Below are 19790 nucleotides of genomic sequence, written 5' to 3' on the forward strand. Positions count from 1 at the left end.
TTATAGTTTTCCAGACATAGGTCTTTAACCTCCTTGGGTAAGTTTATTCCTAGGTATCTTATTCTTTTTGGACAATTGTAAATGAAATTGTTTTCTTAATTTCTCTTTCTGATTCTTTGTTATTAGGATATAGAAATGCAATAGGTTGATGGGTATTAATTTTGTATCCTTCAAGTTTACTGAATGCATTTATTACTTATAGTAGTTTTTTGGTGGATTTTTTCAGGGTTTTCTATGTATAGTATCTTATAATCTGCAAATAGTGGCTGTTTAACTTCTTTACCACTATGAATGTCTTTTATTTATTTTTCTTGTCTGATTGCTGTGGCTAGATATGGAATCAACCCAAGTGTCCATCAATAGATGAATGAATAAAGAAGATGTAGTATATATACACAATGGAATATTAGTCATAAAAATAATTAAAGCTTGCCCTTTGTGACAACATGGATGGACCTAGAAGGTACTATGCTAAGTGGAATACATTAGATTAAGAAAAGCAAATACCTTATTTTACTTATATGTGTAATCTAAAAAAAAAACAAGAAAAATGAACAAACAGCAATAATAAAATGAGAAAATACTCATAAATATAGAGAACAAACTAGTGGTTGCCAGAGGGGAGAGGGATGGAGGATTGGCAAAATAAATGAAGAGAATTAAAAGGTACAAAATTCCAGTTACAAAATAAATAATCTACATGGATGAAAAGTACAGCTTAGGAAATATAGTAAATAATATTGTAATAAGTGTGTGGTAACACGCAATAACTATGCTTCTTGTGGTGAGCATTTTGAATATATGTAATCATTGAACCACTGCATTGTACACCTGAAACTAATATTATATGTCAGCTTTACTTAAATTTTAAAAAGAGTCATTGTAAAGCTACAGTAATTAAGACAGGGTGGTTTGGATGAGAGAATGGACACATAGATCAACGGAATAGAAAAGAGTGTCCAGGAACAGACCCATACATATATTGTCAGTTGATTTTTTATAAAGATGAAAAAGCAATTCAATATAAAGTTTTTTTAATTAATGTTGTTAGAAAAATTAAATATCCATATGCAAAAAAAGCCCACAAAACTGACCAGAAAAATTAAATATCCATATGCAAAAAAAGCCCACAAAACTGACCTGTACTTCATACTTTGACACAGATTGTCTCAAAATGGATCATAACCGGGATCCCTGGGTGGCGCAGCAGTTTGGTGCCTGCCTTTGGCCCAGGGCTCGATCCTGGACACCCGGGATCGAGTCCCGCGTCGGGCTCCCGGTGCGTGGAGCCTGCTTCTCCCTCTGCCTCTCTCTCTCTCTGTGTGACTATCATAAAAAAAAAAAGGATCATAACCGTAAATGTGAAATGGAAAACTATAAAACTACTAGAAGGAAACATAGGAAAATATTTCTTTGAACTTGTGCTAGACACATTTCTTAGATGTAGCACTAAAAGCACAATCTGTAAGAGAGAATACAGTGAGAAGTTGGACATAATAAAATTAAATACAATTTTCTGTGAAATACACTTTATGTTTTTGAAATATGCTTTACTTTAAAAAATAAAACAGACAAGCCACTAACAGGAAGATCGTCATATTTCTGATAAAGTACTTGTATCCGGAATATGAAATGATCCCTAAAAAATGAATAAAAAGTAAAAAAATAAAATCCAATATAAAACTTGAAAAATATTTGTACACTTTTACAAAGTAGATATATAGATGGCTTAAAAGCATATTAGAAAATGCTTAATGTAGAAAAAATAAGAAACATTTGATCCTCTCAATAGAAGCAGAGAAAGCATTTGACAAAATATAGCATTACTGATCAAAACACTTCAGAGTGTAGGGATAGAGGGAACATTCCTCAGCATCTTAAAAGCCATCTACAAAAAGCCCACAGCAAATATCATTCTCAATGGGGAAACACTGGGAGCCTTTCCCCTAAGATCAGGAACAAGACAGGGATGTCCACTCTCACCACTGCTATTCAACATAGTACTGGAAGTCCTAGCCTCAGCAATCAGGCAACAAAAAGAAATAAAAGGCATTGAAATTGGCAAAAAAGAAGTCAAACTCTCCCTCTTCGCTGATGACATGATACTCTACATAGAAAACCCAAAAGCCTCCACCCCAAGATTGCTAGAACTCATACAGCAATTTGGTAGCGTGGCAGGATACAAAATCAATGCCCAGAAGACAGTGGCATTGCTATACACTAACAATGAGACTGAAGAAAGAGAAATTAAGGAGTCAATCCCATTTACAATTGCACCCAAAAGCATAAGATACCTAGGAATAAACCTAACCATAGAGGTAAAGGATCTATACCCTAAAAACTATAGAACACTTCTGAAAGAAATTGAGGAAGACCCAAAGAGACGGCAAAATATTCCATGCTCATGGATTGGAAGAATTAGTATTGTAAAAATGTCAATGTTACCCAGGGCAATATACACGTTTAATGCAATCCCTATCAAAATACTATGGACTTTCTTCAGAGAGTTGGAACACATTATCTTAAGATTTGTGTGGAATCAGAAAAGACCCTGAATAGCCAGGGGAATATTAAAAAAGAAAACCATAGCAGGGGGCATCAAAATGCCAGATTTCAGGTTGTACTACAAAGCTGTGGTAAAAAAGACACTGTGTTACTGGCATAAAAACAGACACATAGATCAGTGGAACAGAATAGAGAACCCAGAAGTGGACCCTGAACTTTATGGTCAACTAATATTCTGCAAAGCAGGAAAGACTATCCACTGGGAAAAAGACAGTCTCTTCAATAAATGGTGCTGGGAAAATTGGACATCCACATGCAGAAGAATGAAACTGGACCATTCTCTTACACCATACACAAGGATAAACTCAAAATGGATGAAAGATCTAAATGTGAGACAAGATTCCATCAAAATCCTAGCAGAGAACACCGGCAACACCCTTTTTGAACTTGGCCACAGTAACTTCTTGCAAGATACATCCACGAAGGCAAAAGAAACAAAAGCAAAAATGAACTATTGGGACTTCATCAAGATAAGAAGCTTTTGCACAGCAAAAGAAACAGTCAACAAAACTGAAAGACAACCTCCAGAATGGGAGAAGATATTTGCAAATGACGTATCAGGTAAAGGACTAGTTTCCAAGATCTATAAAGAACTTATTCAACTCAACACCAAAGAAACAAACAATCCAATCATGAAATGGGAAAAGACATGAACAGAAATCTCACAGAGGAAGACATAAACATGACCAACAAGCACAAGAGAAAATGCTCCGCGTCACTTGCCATCAGGGAAATACAAATCGAAACCACAATGAGATACCACCTAAAGCCAGTGAGAATGGGGAAAATTAACAAGGCAGGAAACCACAAATGTTGGAGAGGATGGGGAGAAAGGGGAACCCTCTTACACTGTTGGTGGGAATGTGAACTGGTGCAGCCACTCTGGAAAACTGGAGGTTCCTCAAAGAGTTAAAAATAGATCTGCCTTACGATCCAGCAATTGCACTGTTGGGGATTTACCCCAAAGATACAGATGCAATGAAACGCCGGGACACCTGCACCCTGATTTTTATAGCAGCAATGTCCACAATAGTCAAACTGTGAAAGGAGCCTTGGGGTTCATCGAAAGATGAGGTGATAAAGATGATGTGGTCTATGTATTTAATGGAATATTACTCAGCCATTAGAAATGAGATATACCCACCATTTGCATTGACGTGGATGGAACTGGAGGGTATTTTGGTGAGTGAAATAAGTGAATCGGATAAGGACAAACATTATATGGTCTCATTCATTTGGGCAATATAAAAAATAGTGAAAGGGAATAATGGGGAAAGGAGAAAAAATGAGTGGGAAATATCAGAAAGGGAGAGAAAACATGAGAGACTCCTAACTCTGGGAAACGAACAAGGGGTGGTCGAAAGGGAGGGGAGCGGGGGTTGGGGGTGACGGGCATTGAAGGGGGCACGTGATGGGAGGAGCATTGGGTGTTATGCTTTATGTTGGCAAATTGAACTCCAATTAAAATAAATAAATAAATAAATAAATAAATAAATAGAAAGAAAGAAAATGTTTAATGTCATTACTCAGTAGGGAGATACATATTAAATCCACAATAATAACATACAATTTTAAACCTTTTAGAATGGCTAGTTTTTATGTCTTTTTTATTTTTTAGTTTTTATTTGAATTCTAGTTAACATGCAGTATAATATTAATTTCATGTGTACAATTTAGTGATTCAGTACTTCCATACAATACCTGGTACTCATCAAGTATAACTCCTTTATGCCTATCACCTATTTTACCCATCCACTAACCCACCTCTCCTTGGGTAACTACATCAGTTTGTTCTCTAGAGTTTTTTTGTTTGCCCCCCCCCTTTTTTTGTTCATTTGTTTGGTTTCTTAAATTCCACATATTAGTGAAATCATATGGTATTTGTGTTTTTCTGATAGACTTATTTTGCTTAACATAATACTCTCAAACTCCATTCATCTCATTGCAAATGGCAAGATACCTTTTTTTCTTATGGCTAATATTCCATTGAATATATATACCACTCATTATTTATGCATTTATTGGTTGATGGACACTTGGGCTGTTTCCACAATTTGGCTATTGTAGATAATGCTGCTAGAAACATTAGGGTGTATGTATCCATTTGAATTAGTATTTTTGTATTCTCTGGGTAAATATTGAAACTGCTGGATCATAGTGTAGTTGTATTTAATTTTAAAAAATATCTGAAAAAAATATCTGATCATTGGGGTGCCTGGGTGGCTCAGTTGGTTAAATGTCCAACTCTTGATTTCAGCTCAGGTCATGATCTCTGCATTGTGAGATAGAGCTGTGCTTTATTTTAATGGCATTTCATACTTTATTTTAGAAAAAGAAGGCTTCCGGATTTTACCACTTACAAACCTACCTTTGGTATGTGTATATGACTGTGTCCTCAAACGAGAGCTGTTGGTGACCTTCTCCAAGAAAGGGCCAGGTCTCCTTCTCATGTGATGTTCCCAGCTCCCCCGGGCCCGCTCAGTGGCGCCCTCACTGCCCAGGGCATCAGTTCCTGCCTGGGTCCCTAAAGGAGTCACCCAGGCCCAGGCCGTGCACAGGCTTCCCCCCACCCTGTGAAAGCCCAGCTGTCCTCCCAGCTGGACAAGGGCTCTCCGTGGGCTGGGGAGGCCTTTGGAGTGGCTGCAGCACACACATCCAGTGGGCCCCACAGACCCTGGGCCAGCACCTCACTCTAACCGCTGAGGACGTTGAGCCAGTGAAGGGCTGCAGCACCTGGGGCAGGGCAAATCGGAATTCCCAGGGAGAACACATACCAGCTTGGGCAGCCCCCCTGGCATCCTCAGGGCCTAACCCAGCTGCTGGCCTTGTGCTCACTGGGGAGTTGAACTGCTGGGAGAGGTGGTGCTGGCAAACTTACCTTCCCACCTTGGGGAGCCTAGGCATCTCTATCCTTTCAGAGACCTGATCCTCACATAGCTGGTGGCAGTGGGGTACATGTACCCTCACACCCCACCCACACTGGCCAGGCTGGAGCTGGCCATCTGATGCCAGGAGGAGACAGCTCTGAGGCGTGTGCCCTCCCTGGATGGCTCAGAGCCAGCAGAAATGGTCCAGCCTGTGGTTTTGCTCAGAGGGCAGAAGCAAGCAGCAGGAATGGCTGAGGATTCCACCCTGGGGCTGCCAGGGACACAGCCAGGCACTGAAGGAAGACTTGCCAGTGGTCCATCAAGTCCACTAAGGCGCTACCAGAACCAAAGACCAGGGGCTCTGTGGGCATTAGCTCTGGGTCCCTGGGGCCATTATCCTCACTGTTGCTGCTCTGAGACAGATCCGTAGGACTCTCCAGGTGATGCAGTTCCAGGAAGATGGCAATAAGCCTGGTGATGGCTTTCACGTCACAGTGGCCTATGATGGCACTCTGGGTGAGGGGGTGGGAGAAACTTGTCGCAAACTGCAGCACTATGACATAGCCCTTCCTGAAATCCCAAAATGCTGGTGAGAACATGAAAAAAAAACTGAAACTTTCGTACAATATTGCTGAGAAAGCAAATTTTTAGTCACTTTTGAGACTTGTGTAGTAGTTTCTTATAAAGTTATACATACACTTACCATAACGGAATCCCACACCTAGATATTTACTCCAGAGAAATGAAAAGACATTTGCAGATACCTGCACACAATTTTTTTTTTTTATCAACTCTATTCACGATAGCCAAGGACTTGAAAATTCCAGATGTTCTCCAATGGATGAATGGGTAAACTTTGGTACATTCTTTGCAATGGGCTACTACTGTGAAATAGAAAGGAGAAAACTATTAATACAGACAACACAGATAAATCTCAGATACATTATACTACTACACAGTAGTCTGCAGTGGAGCTAGCTAAGTGTAGTGGAGGTAAGTGAAAGATGTTCGTCTAAGAGGAATATGTATATACTCTATTATTCCATTTATATAGCATTCTTCAAAAGTCAAAATTATAGAACCAGATTAGTTGTTGCCCAGGGCTGGGGTAACCTGAGGATTTAATTATCAAGGAGCAGCATAAGGGAATTTTTTTGGAGTAATAGATTTGTTTTGTATCTTGGTTGTGGTGGTGGTTTCATTACTATGTATGTTTGTCTTAACTCATTAAACAGTATACCAAAAAGAGTGAAATTAACTATATATAAATTTAAAAGTTAATAATAATAGATAAAATAACAATGCTAATAGAGACATATTGGTTAAGTTAAAGACTTTCAAAATGTTTTATTAATCTAGGTGCATCTCTTTGTAAACTAAAAAAAATCAGTGGTTTACTTAAAATTAAAGTTTCTAATATTGGAAAGAATGTGTTATATTTGACTTAGTGATGATTTTATGGACTCAATCCATTTTTAGAATCAGCTTTCCAAGAGTGAGTACTTATGAGTAAAACTGTTTAGTACTTTTCAAATGATTCAACCAGTTAAGACATTATTAGGGCATTATTAAAGCTGGTTTTATGTATGACATCAGATGTATAAGAAAAATGTTATGTAGAAATTTGTCTGAAATGTTCCCATGTGAAAATATGATCTAAGCTCTGTGGTACTGCTAAGAAGTCATTCTTAGAAGCTTCATTTTTCAAGTATTCCTGAAGCAATAAATTTATAACATTTTACTTATTGCTTTGCTTGTTTGAATAGAACACACTGAGCATAATCCTTTCAGTGGCTCAGGATCTTCACTAAAAACACTGAATCTTAAAGCTGAGAGTACCCTGAGATATCCCATATCTGAAAATGATAAAGTGAAGGGCCTAGTCATACTTATAAATGTTACAACTATAGCATGCTTTATAATTTAAGAAAATGAGTTCACATATCCTAAATTATTTGTAAAAACCCAGACTGGTAGGTAGAACATGTCATGTGTTCTAGTATTTTACAAACTAAGAAATAGAGGCTCATAGAAATTAAGTGACTTACACAGTAGTCTGCAGTGGAGCTAAGTGTAGTACACAGGTCATTTTATTCCTATGGGCTGTCATATGCTGAGTGAGTGGCACATTGCAAGGAGTATTAGATTAGTACATTTTGAGGTAAATTTAAATAACTTTTTTTTATTTAAATAACTTTAAAAATATTTTATTTATTTATTCATGAGAGACACACAAAGAGAGGCAGAGATATAGGCAGAGGAAGATGTGGGACTCAATCCCAGGACCCTGGAATCACGACCTAAGCCGAAGGCAGGTGCTCAACCACTGAGCCACCCAGGCGGTCCTCCCATTGAGTGATTAAAAGTACATGGTTTACTTTAGGAAAATGCACATGATTTTGAATTTTGATTTATATACAATTATTTTGGTTAGTATTGGCTAAAGCAAAGATATTTTGAGTCACTAATAGTTCCTGTTTATTTTTAAGCTTTTTAAGATAATTTTTGTCTTAATATATAAAAATAACCCCTTTATCCAAGAAAGGAAAAATAAAAGCACCCCTTTATTTCAGACCACAATTTCTAGCTGTAAGACATATTCCAGATGCCTTGTTTGATGAAAAATAGTGAGTGTCCTGTTGATAACCTATCATGAATGTATGGCTACCACGATCTCTGGCTTTACTGGCCAAAAATATTTATTTCAGTGAAAGAATCTTTATTTCCCGTGTAGTGACACTAGCCAGATCGGGTTTTCCTCTCTCTCTCTCTCTCTCTCTCTCTCTCTTTCTCTTTGTCCTTAACATTGTTACTTCTTCTGAACAAATTTAATAACTTTTTGCATTATATATAATTTTCAGTTAGAACCTGTCTCCCTTTAGCACACAAATTATTGCCCACTACTGGGATTTAGTTCAATTAAATAAACCTTTCAGCTTTGAAGCATTGTAACTGTATCAAAAAGTGGGAGCATGAAATTCTGCATATACCCAATTTTTATTCCAACTCTCAGAGTATCTTTCTTTTATTTTTAGATGAATCTACGTTCTGTATTTACTGTAGAACAACAAAGGATTTTACAGCGTTATTATGAAAATGGAATGACAAATCAAAGTAAAAATTGCTTTCAGCTCATATTACAGTGTGCACAGGAGACTAAGCTGGACTTCAGTGTAGTCAGGGTAAGTATTGAGGTCATAATTCTTGAATTTATGGCTTTTTATTATAAGTGATAATTGTTTAATATGAAAAAAATCATCAAGAGTATGAAGTCACTAACTTTATAAACAGTTTCGTTTCCCTGGTATAAAAATACTACTTTAAAAAATAATAAATGGAGCTAATAATTTAGTATGTGTTTCTGTAAATACCTTGAAAACACCAAAACTTTCACATCATAAACATAGTTTTAAAAAATTCCAGTCCTTTGAACTACTGAATACTTTTAAGATTAGTTCCTTATCCTGTGCCTTCTTTAAATCCAGGATTGATCTTCATATAACCCTCCAAAATGATATTAGTAAAACATCATTTACCAAGAGACTATTATGTACCTAGCATATTTTCTTGGTATATTTGAATTTTTTTAACCAGACATTTTCAGTATTTTTTTTAGGAAAACCTGGCCTTTTTAAAATGAATTCCCACTCCTCTTTTCTAAGTAAAATGCATGTGTTTTAATGGTTTAGCTAATGAGTAAGGAACAAGAAATCCCACGGGAGGAAATTTTCCTTTATTATGACCATAAGTATTCATCTGTAAAAATCAGAGCCACTAAACTTTTGTGAAAGGCAATGGGAAGATGATAGATAGAGAGGAGACAAGAGATAAATCTAATAGAACTAGTTCCTGGTATTATTAAGTGCACAGGTCTGTCTGAACACCATGTTTTATGTTTGTCTGAACATGATGCAAATACTTCTCACTTGAAAACTTATGGATTCAAAGATTGGTGACTTTCCCATTCTTGTCATTCATTAGGCTAATTTGTCAAAGAGAAGGGACATCTGTTTTTAGGTTTATGTTTCTTTTGGAGGAACTTTCAAAGGACCCTAAATATAAAAAAAAAAAAAACTCTTGATAAGAAGAATTGTTTGGAAAGTTTCTTAAAAATTAAAAGATTAAAAAAAAATAAAAGATATATTCACCTTTGAACAGGGAATTATGACTCCAGTTCTAGGGGGGAAATATCACAGGATATCTGTTTTTTTTTTTAATTTCTGAAATCAACCATTATATTCAGATTAATGTAAGAACTAGGAGTATCTTCCATTTATAGCTATAAATTCCCTATTTGAATTTACAACTCGATTTTCTTTTTTACTGTGAACCCTTGAGTATTTAATGGGTTCTTTTTTTGGTACCAGATTTCGTAAAATTGTGCATAAAATAAGAGAAAGTATGTTTTAGGTCAAATGTTGATCTTTTAGTAAATTCAAGTCCCTATTTTCCTTTAGTAAATCTCAGAGAAAAGTGTTTAATTTCCTTAGAAAAATTAAATATATAATATTTCAGATTGATGAGATTGTATTTTATAACTACAAACTCAGTTTTTTGAAGTACTGTTTTTCTTCTTTATTTCCTTTTATTTTATCATTACTTTAAAGTGAAAAGCCTTCTCAGAAAGCTGCTTTGTGGACTATGTGACCTTTTATATTTCCAATTTGTTATTGCAATTTCCCCTCAATAACTTGCTTGATTGTACTTGAATAGTGAGAATACTGAGAATACTGAAATACAAAGATTTATATTTATGCTCCAATTTATGCTCCAAATGGTATGAAATCTAAAACAATGGGAATAAAAGGAATAAACTCCTAGATTGTAAGCTTACAAGGAAGATGTTATTTAAGTTTTAAGGAATTGTGTAAAACAGATTCATTCTCTCTGTTCTAAAAGAATGTAAATTGTACAGAATTTCAGTCTTCCTAATCTAAATTCCAACACAATTTTGGTTGTTTTCCTGTCTGAGAAGGGAGTTGTTTATAGACATCATTCAATAACCTCTTCTGCCTTCAGTATTTTAGTAGGTCTATATGTTCTACTTGAAAGATACCTTTATTATTTTTAATACAGTGTTTATTGTGTTTTTCCTCAGAACTCAAATCCCATGGCACTAAGGACCTGATCTCAATGTAATGTAAAATGAACTTAAAAGGCTAAAACACCATGTAAAAACAGAGTAAGGGAACAGGGAAACAAAGAAGGAAGTATAGAAAAAGGAAAACAGGTTTAGAGACAGTGAATTTCACTTGATCATAGCCAAAAGGCCAAGAAGCAACGAAGACAGTGAATTTCAAAGACAGAAATGAAAGAGGATTTTATTAACTGGCGACCTAATGTCTGCCTGTCTTTCTTTCTCTTCCTTCCTTCCTTCCTTCCTTCCTTCCTTCCTTCCTTCCTTCCTTCCTTCCTTCCTTTCTTTCTTTCTTTCTTTCTTTCTTTCTTTCTTTCTTTCTTTCTTTTTACTTTGTTAGCTACAGACCCCAAATTCTCATCATATCAATTTTGTTTGACCCATTTTTTTTCTCTCACCAATGAGGCATTTGGAATGAGAATCATTTATATCCTGTAGGCACTCGTTATTTTTGGATTGTGTAACTGAATGATTTAAATAAAATTTAATTCGGTTATTGGGAATGCTCAGGCAATACATTTTCTTTATTTTCAGAATTTTAAAAATATTTCTTAAGTATACACTTTCCCACTTTAACTTCAGTGGAAAATATTGAATTCAACCTTTACTTTTTGACTCAGTTGCATTATTAAATGAATTACTGTACTATGCTATAAAATAATAACTCTCATAACATGGTTAGCTATATGGATTTATTTTCTCCTTCACTAAAGAACAACAAACTAATTATTTCTCACATTAATTCTCTTATGTTTTCCTTACTTCTCCTTTTTTTTACTTCCCCTTTTTAATGAGCAAAATATCATGGACATTCCATTTCGGTGCTATCAAGTTGCCTCCAATTGCAATCTCTATCACCAATGCTCTACTTATTTTGTTATTTCTAATTTGTTATAGATTAGAATACCAGATTTGGTGAAATAATGTATAAAATAAGAGGAAGTGTGTTTTAAGGTGGACGATTGTGCTTTAGTAAAGTACATGTATCTTGTGATATCTATATTGTCTGTTCTAGACAAATGAAATTGTTAGATAGCTGAGCTTCATATGCATGTGATACGCTACTGCGTTTTACTTTTTGATGAGTATGTAATATAAATATCTAAAAATGGGTAGGAAATATCAGAAAGGGAGATAGAACATAAAGACTCTTAACTCTGGAAAATGAACTAGGGGTGGTGGAAGGGGAGGAGGGCGGGGAGTGGGGGAGAATGGGTGACGGGCACTGAGGGGGGCACTTGACGGGATGAGCACTGGGTGTTATTCTGTATGTTGGCAAATTGAACACCAATAAAAAATAAATTTATTATTTAAAAAATAAAAACTACATAAATTACTATATTTAGAAATATACATATATATAGAAATATACACATTGTATATACTGTATATTTCTATATATGTCTATATGTATATATATTATGCATACCATATACTATATATACTAAGCATTTCTATATATGTATATTTCTATATTTAGATTGCAAATTTATGGCTTATTTAATATTTTATGTAAAACTATTCACTAAGATCACTCTTAAACTTCCTGCATTAAGGTAGTTATATTAGAGGACGTTTATTTGTTTTCTTAGAAATATTGCCCAGAGCTACCTTCCAGATTTAGTAGTCCTTGAGTTAAAATTTTACAAATTCACTATGCCATCCCACTGAAAGTTTCTGAGTGTAATGATTGTACATTTTAAAAAATTATGAACAAACACATTATACTTCCTATGCATGTTTTTCAAACTTGAAAAACCATAAGAGAGTAACTTATTTTGAATATTTGTAAAATTCACCTTTTTAAATCATACCTTGAAATTATATTTATCCAAAAATATTTCGAGTATATACTTTAAAACCTTTCACTTTTTCTACTCTGCCTCATTCTCCTTTGACATTTTATTTCTTTGTTCCTCTGCTTGTAATTCTCACCTCTGCTGTTTAATAAAACTAAATTAGAATGAGTTTAAAATTCCCACAGCCTCATGTGAAGCAAAATAGAGCATCTATATCTCTAGAATATTTTCCTTGTTAGAGAAATACTAATTATAAAAGTAAAATGGCCAATAAAGATGACCATTTCAGGAGTTTCTTGCATTAGTGGAAGGAGATTTTGCTTTGAGGTCAAGTAAAATTGATTTTGAATCCTTGCTCCAACACCTGCTGACACGTTATCCTTCTATATGCTACTTAATACTTCTGAACCCCATTTTTTTTCATTTATACAATTAGGAAGAATAATCAAATAAGCTAATATATATAAACACATAATGGGGATTCAATATATGTTAGCTTTTATTTGTAGAATTACAGCAACATTAATGGTGTAAGCATCAAAAACTGAGTAATTTTTGTGGTCTTCAAAAACACGTCACATAAAAGTTAACAAATACACCCTGCACCATGTTTGTGGTAGTTTAGTTCATTTAATATTTTCACTTATTTTATTTTTTTAAAAAAATATAATAGATTAATGTGTTTTGGTAGTTTATAAATATGGTACGCATTTTGAAATAGTTACAAAGTTTACTGATCACATTATGGAATGTATTTCTTAGAGCATATTTCTTATTGCATAATTATGATTCAGTGTAATATCACTGTGATTGTTAAAACAAATTACTTATATAAAAGTACATATTTTTAAATTAAACCTAAATGCCAACCTATTTTATTATTTTATTAATAATGATTTTTCTGTTTATAAAAGTAATACACATTTACTATATAAAATTTGGTAGGTAGAGAGAACTATAAAGAAGGAAATAACTACCATAAATTAATGACAAACTGGGAGAAGTATTTGTAACTTGTGATGAAGTGTTGCTATCTCTAGTAAAAAATTGTTTTATATATCAATTTAAAAAGATAAATACTCCAATGTAAAAATGAGTAAAGTTAATGGATAGACAGTTTATTAAAGTAATATAGTAACCATAGAAATTCCAATGAAAACAGTGATTATATACCTTATATTTAATCCTAGGCTACTAAAGACTACAAAAAGATAACGCAAAATGTTGTTGAGGGTGTAGGGAAACCAGAACTCATACATCGGAGGGTACTTTGAAAGTATCAAAATGCCCAACACTTTCCCTTCTAGGATAGCATTCTAATGGACCAGTAGCACAAAGATGCACATACAGTGACATGTATTTCAGTATCATTTATAATAGTGAATACTTCTAAAATAACCCATTAGTATCTAGCGATAAATAAATTAACCAAGTTATGATATATTTGTAGAACAGAAGTTGTCAAACCTGAAGATTACAAGTATATAGTTATTTAATAATACTCTGAGCATTTTCCAATCTTGGTAAGCATCCTACTTTTAGTATGCTTCCAATTTTTCACTATTATAAATAAATATATGACGAACTTAATTGCATATAAACTTTGTATATATCTATGATTATTTTTAGGATAAATTCCTAGAAACGGATTTACTAGGTCAAGGGATATAAACATTTTTAGGATTCTTGCTACAGATTAATTGAATGGATTTTGAGGAAAGAAGCAATAATACAATTCTGTTATCAAAGTTCCTAGATATTTGTTAAGAGTAAGCTCTTGTCTGACCTTATACTTTATTTATTTTTATTTTTTAATCTTATACTTTAGTTACTTTTTCTTTTATTATATCTTTTTTGTTTTAAATTTGTATAGGACTTATTCCTATGACAAATGAGAGTACAGTTTATCACATTGGAAGTGTTTTTTCTTATTGTTTTTGTTAAGAACATTTTTATATTGTCATTTTTTATCCTTACAGACGTGGGTTGGCAATAAGAGAAGAAAAATGAGTAGTAAGAATTCTGAATCAGGAGCAACAACAGGAACACTTGCTGGTACCTCTTTGACAGCTCCAGACATTACAGTCAGAAATGTAGTTAACATCACTAGACCCTCAAGCCAACAGTCTTCTTGGACATCTGCCAATAATGATGTCATTGTAACTGGTACATACAGTCCGGCAAGTTCATCAAGTAGGCAAGTGACAACCAAACTTTCAGATACACAACTTACAGAAGCACATAAAATTCCTGTTCAGAAAACAGCCAGTAAAAATGATACTGAGTTTCAGTTGCACATTCCTGTTCAAAGACAAGTAGCACACTGTAAAAATGCCTCTCTGCTCTTAGGTGAAAAAACAATTATCTTATCAAGACAGACAAGTGTGCTAAATGCTGGAAACTCAGTATACAGCCACACCAAGAAAAACTATGGAAGCTCTTCAATGCAAGCCTCTGAGATGATGGTACCTCAAAAGCCATCTGAATGCCACCGACCTTGCAAAATTGAACCAGTTGGAATTCAAAGGTCATATAAGCCCGAACACACAGGTCTAGCTTCACATAACTTATGTGGACAAAAGCCACCTATTAGAGACCCTTACTGTAGAACACAAAACTTGGAAATCCGCGAAGTATTTTCATTGGCTGTTAGTGACTACCCCCAGAGAATTCTAGGAGGAAATGCCCCACAGAAGCATAGTTCAGCAGAAGGAACTTGTTTGTCCATTGCAATGGAGACTGGAGATGCTGATGATGAATATGCCAAAGAGGAAGAGTTGGCATTGATGGGAGCACAGATACCAAGCTACTCAAGATTTTATGAAAGTGGTAGATCCCATGGAGCAGAGAACCAAAGTACTGCATTGCCTGGACCAGGAAGAAATATGCCAAATTCCCAAATGGTAAATATTAGAGATTTTTCAGACAATGTACTGTATCAAAACAGAGACTACCATTTGACACCACGGACCTCATTACATACAGTAGCTACTACAATGTACAGTAATACAAATCCATCACGGAGTAATTTTTCATCGCATTTTGCTTCATCAAACCAGCTGAGGTTATCACAAAACCAAAACAATTACCAGGTAATGTATACATTTATTCTATAAGTTTTTAAAAAGTTTTCTTTGGAATAAAAAGCTGCACTTGATATCCAGTTAAACATGAGACTTGGCTCACTTAACTCATATTTTGAAGTAATTTGAGATTTTTTTTTTGCTTCAAAGTGGTAGTTTGGCAAGGTAAGTCAGTCATTTCCCCAAGAGATAATGGTAAAGAAGTCAGAGAATACAATAGCTCAGCCAATTGCTTTATCTAAAAATAAATGCCCTGTTAAAACATCAAATGGAAGATTGATCGAGTTTTAAAAATATTTATAGGAAGAGTTGTTCAGAGTAAAATTTAAAGTAACTTTAAGCCTGTGCAAAAAATAGGTATTATTTCTTCACTATTTCACATATTCAGTTGTTTATGTATGCTTCAGATAATCTCAACAGTGAGGTGCAAGCCCACCTCAGAACATCTAAGACCATAGTTTTCTCTGAAAAATATGTTTCTGAGAATTTGAATAGCAGGATATGGGTGTTTGCTATTTTTCTTTGCTACTGGCTAGACCCTTTGAATTTTTCAGCCACAGTATTTAAGTTTAATCTGGACTTAAGATCCTTTGGCTATTTTCAACCAATGTAAGGAACCAATTTCTCTTAACTCCAGTTTATAGCTCCATGTTTCAATATGAGAAGCAGTAACAGGGTATCATCATTAATATTCATTTATTACTGAGAATCTACTCATTTTCCTGTGTTTGTTATTTCCTAAAGCATGCTTAAAGCAACATTGAATCATACTATTAAGATTCTCCACCAAACCAGCTTTTTTTTTTCCAAACCAGCTTTAATTCACCTTCTCTTTTGTATTTTTTAAACCCTTTAGTGTTGTTCTTAATAACTGTAATGACAATAACAATTACCATCTGTTGAGGGACTTTCACATACTAGGCATCATCAGTCACTTTATATACCTGATCTCATATAATCTTCTGGACATATAGATATTTTATATATATTTCAATAACTTGTCCAGGATCACATAGCCAGTAAGTACATGACAGAACCAGTATTCCAACTAAGAAATATATCATGTGTATTTTTTCTACTTTATCATACAGCCTAATGATTTCAACTGTGTTAGAATTATCTGGAAGTCTGGACGTACAGTTTAATTTTTATTTTTTTCATAAACCAACCACTCCATTAAAAATAATTTAACCTATGCTTTTTTATAGTCTCTATTTTTTCCTGACAGAACTTTTAAAGGGATTAAATTTGTTTTATTTAAAAGAACCCCTTAAAAGAAATACAACTTAGCAACTTTTCTGAATAGTAATCTCTTTATGGGATGCCTGGGTGGCTCAGTGGTTGAGTGTCTGCCTTTGGCTCAGGGCGTGATGCCAGAGTCCTGGGATGGAGCCCCACATCAGGCTTCCTGCATGGAGCCTGCTTCTCCCTCTGCCTATGTATCTGCCTCTTTCCTCTCTCTCTCTCTCTCTCTCTTTCTTTCATGAATAAATAAATACAATCTTTAAAAAAATAGTAATCTCTTTAAAGAAAGGCAGTCTGACATAACAATGAAGGGCATTGACTTAGAGCCCAGTAGACTTGGATTCAAATCTAGGTTCTGCCACTTTCTACTTGGGTGACCTCAGGCAAGTGCCACAGATTCTTTGTGTAACAGTTTCTTTATTTGTATAATGTGGTTAATAATATCTATTTCCCAGGAAAGCTATGCCATGATTACATCACAATCAGTGTAAGGCTACTTGCGCATTACTTGGAACATAAACTTTCTTACACTTTTTATGTTTTAGTTGGAAAGTTAATGAAGCTCTGCTAGTCCAGGTCTCCTTTACATTCAATTTCAAATAAAATATCATATTGCAGAGTCCACAATTATCACAGGGTAGTTGAAGAAGAAGTAGCCGTAGTGCTGGCTGGAGATCAGCCATCAACTTTAACATAAGCTGTGTACTTATTTATATTGTACTGGATGTTCTCTAACTTGACCTTAGACAGTATGGCAAAAGGTGTTCGCAGAGAATCCTTGGGGCATCACTTTGCCCCACCTTTCTTTTATTTAGTTGAGATTTGAGGGAAATCAAAGCAGCCTGAGGAAGTGTAGTCCATAAAAATGTCTTAGTTCATTCGAGCTGCTAAAACAAACATACTATAGACTGGGTGAATTAAACAACAAATGTTTAAATCTCACAGTTCTGGAAGCCTGGAAGCCCAAGATCAAGGTACTGACAGATTTGGTATCTGATAAAGGGATTCTTCTTTTATGCTTACCTAATTGTGGTATCTGGTAAAGGGATGCTTCCTTTTTGCTTACCTAATTCATAAACGATTGGCCTCTTACTATGTCCTCATATGGCATAAGGGGCAAGGGAATTCTCTGGGTTCATTATTATGAGGGAAATAATCCCATTCATGACAGCTCCATTTTCATGACCTAATCACCTCTCAAAAGCCAAGCCACAAAACATCATCACACTGAGGATTAGGCTTGAACATATGAATTCCACTGGGATGGAAACATTCAAATCCATGGTAGTTATTCTATAAATTTTTTATAATAAATTTATTCTCTATTGGTATTCGATTAACCAACATACAGAATAACACCCAGTGCTCATCCCGTCAAGAGCCTCCCACAGTGCCCGTCACCCATTCACCCCCACCACCCGCCCTCCTCCCCTTCCACCACCCCTAGTTCGTTTCCCAGAGTTAGAAGTCTTTATGTTCTGCCTCCCTTTCTGATATTTCCCACACATTTCTTCTCCCTTCCCTTATATTCTCTTTCATTATTATTTATATTCCCCAAATGAATGAGAACATATAATGTTTGTCCTTCACCGACTGACTTACTTCACTCAGCATAATACCCTCCAGTTCCATCCACGTTGAAGCAAATGGTGGATATTTGTTGTTTCTAATGGCTTAGTAATATTCCATTGTATACATAAACCACATCTTCTTTATCCATTCATCTTTCGAAGGACACCGAGGCTCCTTCCACAGTTTGGCTATTGTGGACATTGCTGCTATAAACATCGGGGTGCAGGTGTCCCGGCGTTTCATTGCATCTGAATCTTTGGGGTAAATCCCCAACAGTGCAATTGCTGGGTCGTAGGGCAGGTCTATTTTTAACTCTTTGAGGAACCTCCACACAGTTTTACAGAGTGGCTGCATCATTTCACATTTCCACCAACAGTGTAAGAGGGTTCCCTTTTCTGCACATCCTCTCCAACATTTGTGGTTTCATGGCCTGTTAATTTTCCCCATTCTCACTGGTGTGACGTGGTATCTCATTGTGATTTTGATTTGTATTTCCCTGATGGCAAGTGATGCAGAGCATTTTCTCATGTGCGTGTTAGCCATGTCTTTGTCTTCCTCTGTGAGATTTCTGTTCATGTCTTTTGCCCATTTCAGGATTGGATTGTTTGTTTCTTTGGTGTTGAGTTGAATAAGTTCTTTATAGATCTTGGAAACTAGCCCTTTATCTGATATGTCATTTGCAAATATCTTCTCCCATTCTGTAGGTTGTCTTTTAGTTTTGTTCACTGTATCCTTTGCTGTGCAAAAGCTTCTAATCTTGATGAAGTACCAATAGTTCATTTTTGCTTTTGTTTCTTTTGCCTAGGTGGATGTGTCTTGCAAGAAGTTACTGTGGATGAGTTCAAAAAGGGTGTTACCTGTGTTCTCCTCTAGGATTTTGATGGAATCTTGTCTCACATTTAGATCTTTCATCCATTTTGAGTTTATCTTTGTGTATGGTGCAAGAGAGTGGTCTAGTTCATTCTTCTGCATGTGGATGTCCAATTTTCCCAGCACCATTTATTGAAGAGACTGTCTTCCAGTGGATAGTCTTTCCTCCTTTATCGAATATTAGTTGACCATAAAGTTCAGGGTCCACTTCTGGGTTCTCTATTCTGTTCCATAGATCTATGTGTCTGTTTTTGTGCCAGGACCACACTGTCTTGATGAGGACAGCTTTGTAGTACAACCTGAAATCTGGCATTGTGATGCCCCCAGGTATGGTTTTCTTTTTTCAAATTCCCCTGGTTTTGAGGTCTTTTCTGAATCCACACAAATCTTTTTTTTTTTTTTTGAAGAGATTCCACAAAAATCTTAAAATAATTTGCTCTAATCTCTGAAGAAAGTCCATGGTATTTTGATAGGGATTGCATTAAACATGTAAATTGCCCTGGGTAACATTGACATTTTCACAATATTAATTCTGCCAATCCATGAGCATGGAATATTTTTCCATCTCTTTGTGTCTTCCTCAATTTCTTTCAGAAGTGCTCTGTAGTTTTTAGGGTATAGATCCTTTAACTCTTTGGTTAGGTTTATTCCT

General features: G+C 35.2%; 1 protein-coding gene across 6 annotated transcripts in view; it reads left to right on the forward strand.

Moving 5' to 3' along the window:
• The window catches only part of HDX (highly divergent homeobox), a 280813-nt gene that overhangs the window by 33383 nt on the left and 227640 nt on the right, over positions 1–19790 (forward strand). For all 6 annotated transcript variants that reach the window (XR_012026078.1, XR_012026077.1, XR_012026080.1 and 3 more), the window contains exons 2-3: positions 8468–8614; positions 14348–15460. Coding sequence is in view for 2 of the 6 variants with exons in the window: in XM_072815335.1 (XP_072671436.1) it covers positions 8468–8614; positions 14348–15460 (1260 nt within the window). In the remaining 4 variants the exon portion in view is untranslated. The remainder of the gene's footprint in view (positions 1–8467; positions 8615–14347; positions 15461–19790) is intronic.

Source organism: Canis lupus, chromosome X (assembly GCF_048164855.1).
Source record: "Canis lupus baileyi chromosome X, mCanLup2.hap1, whole genome shotgun sequence".
Lineage (NCBI taxonomy): Eukaryota > Metazoa > Chordata > Mammalia > Carnivora > Canidae > Canis > Canis lupus.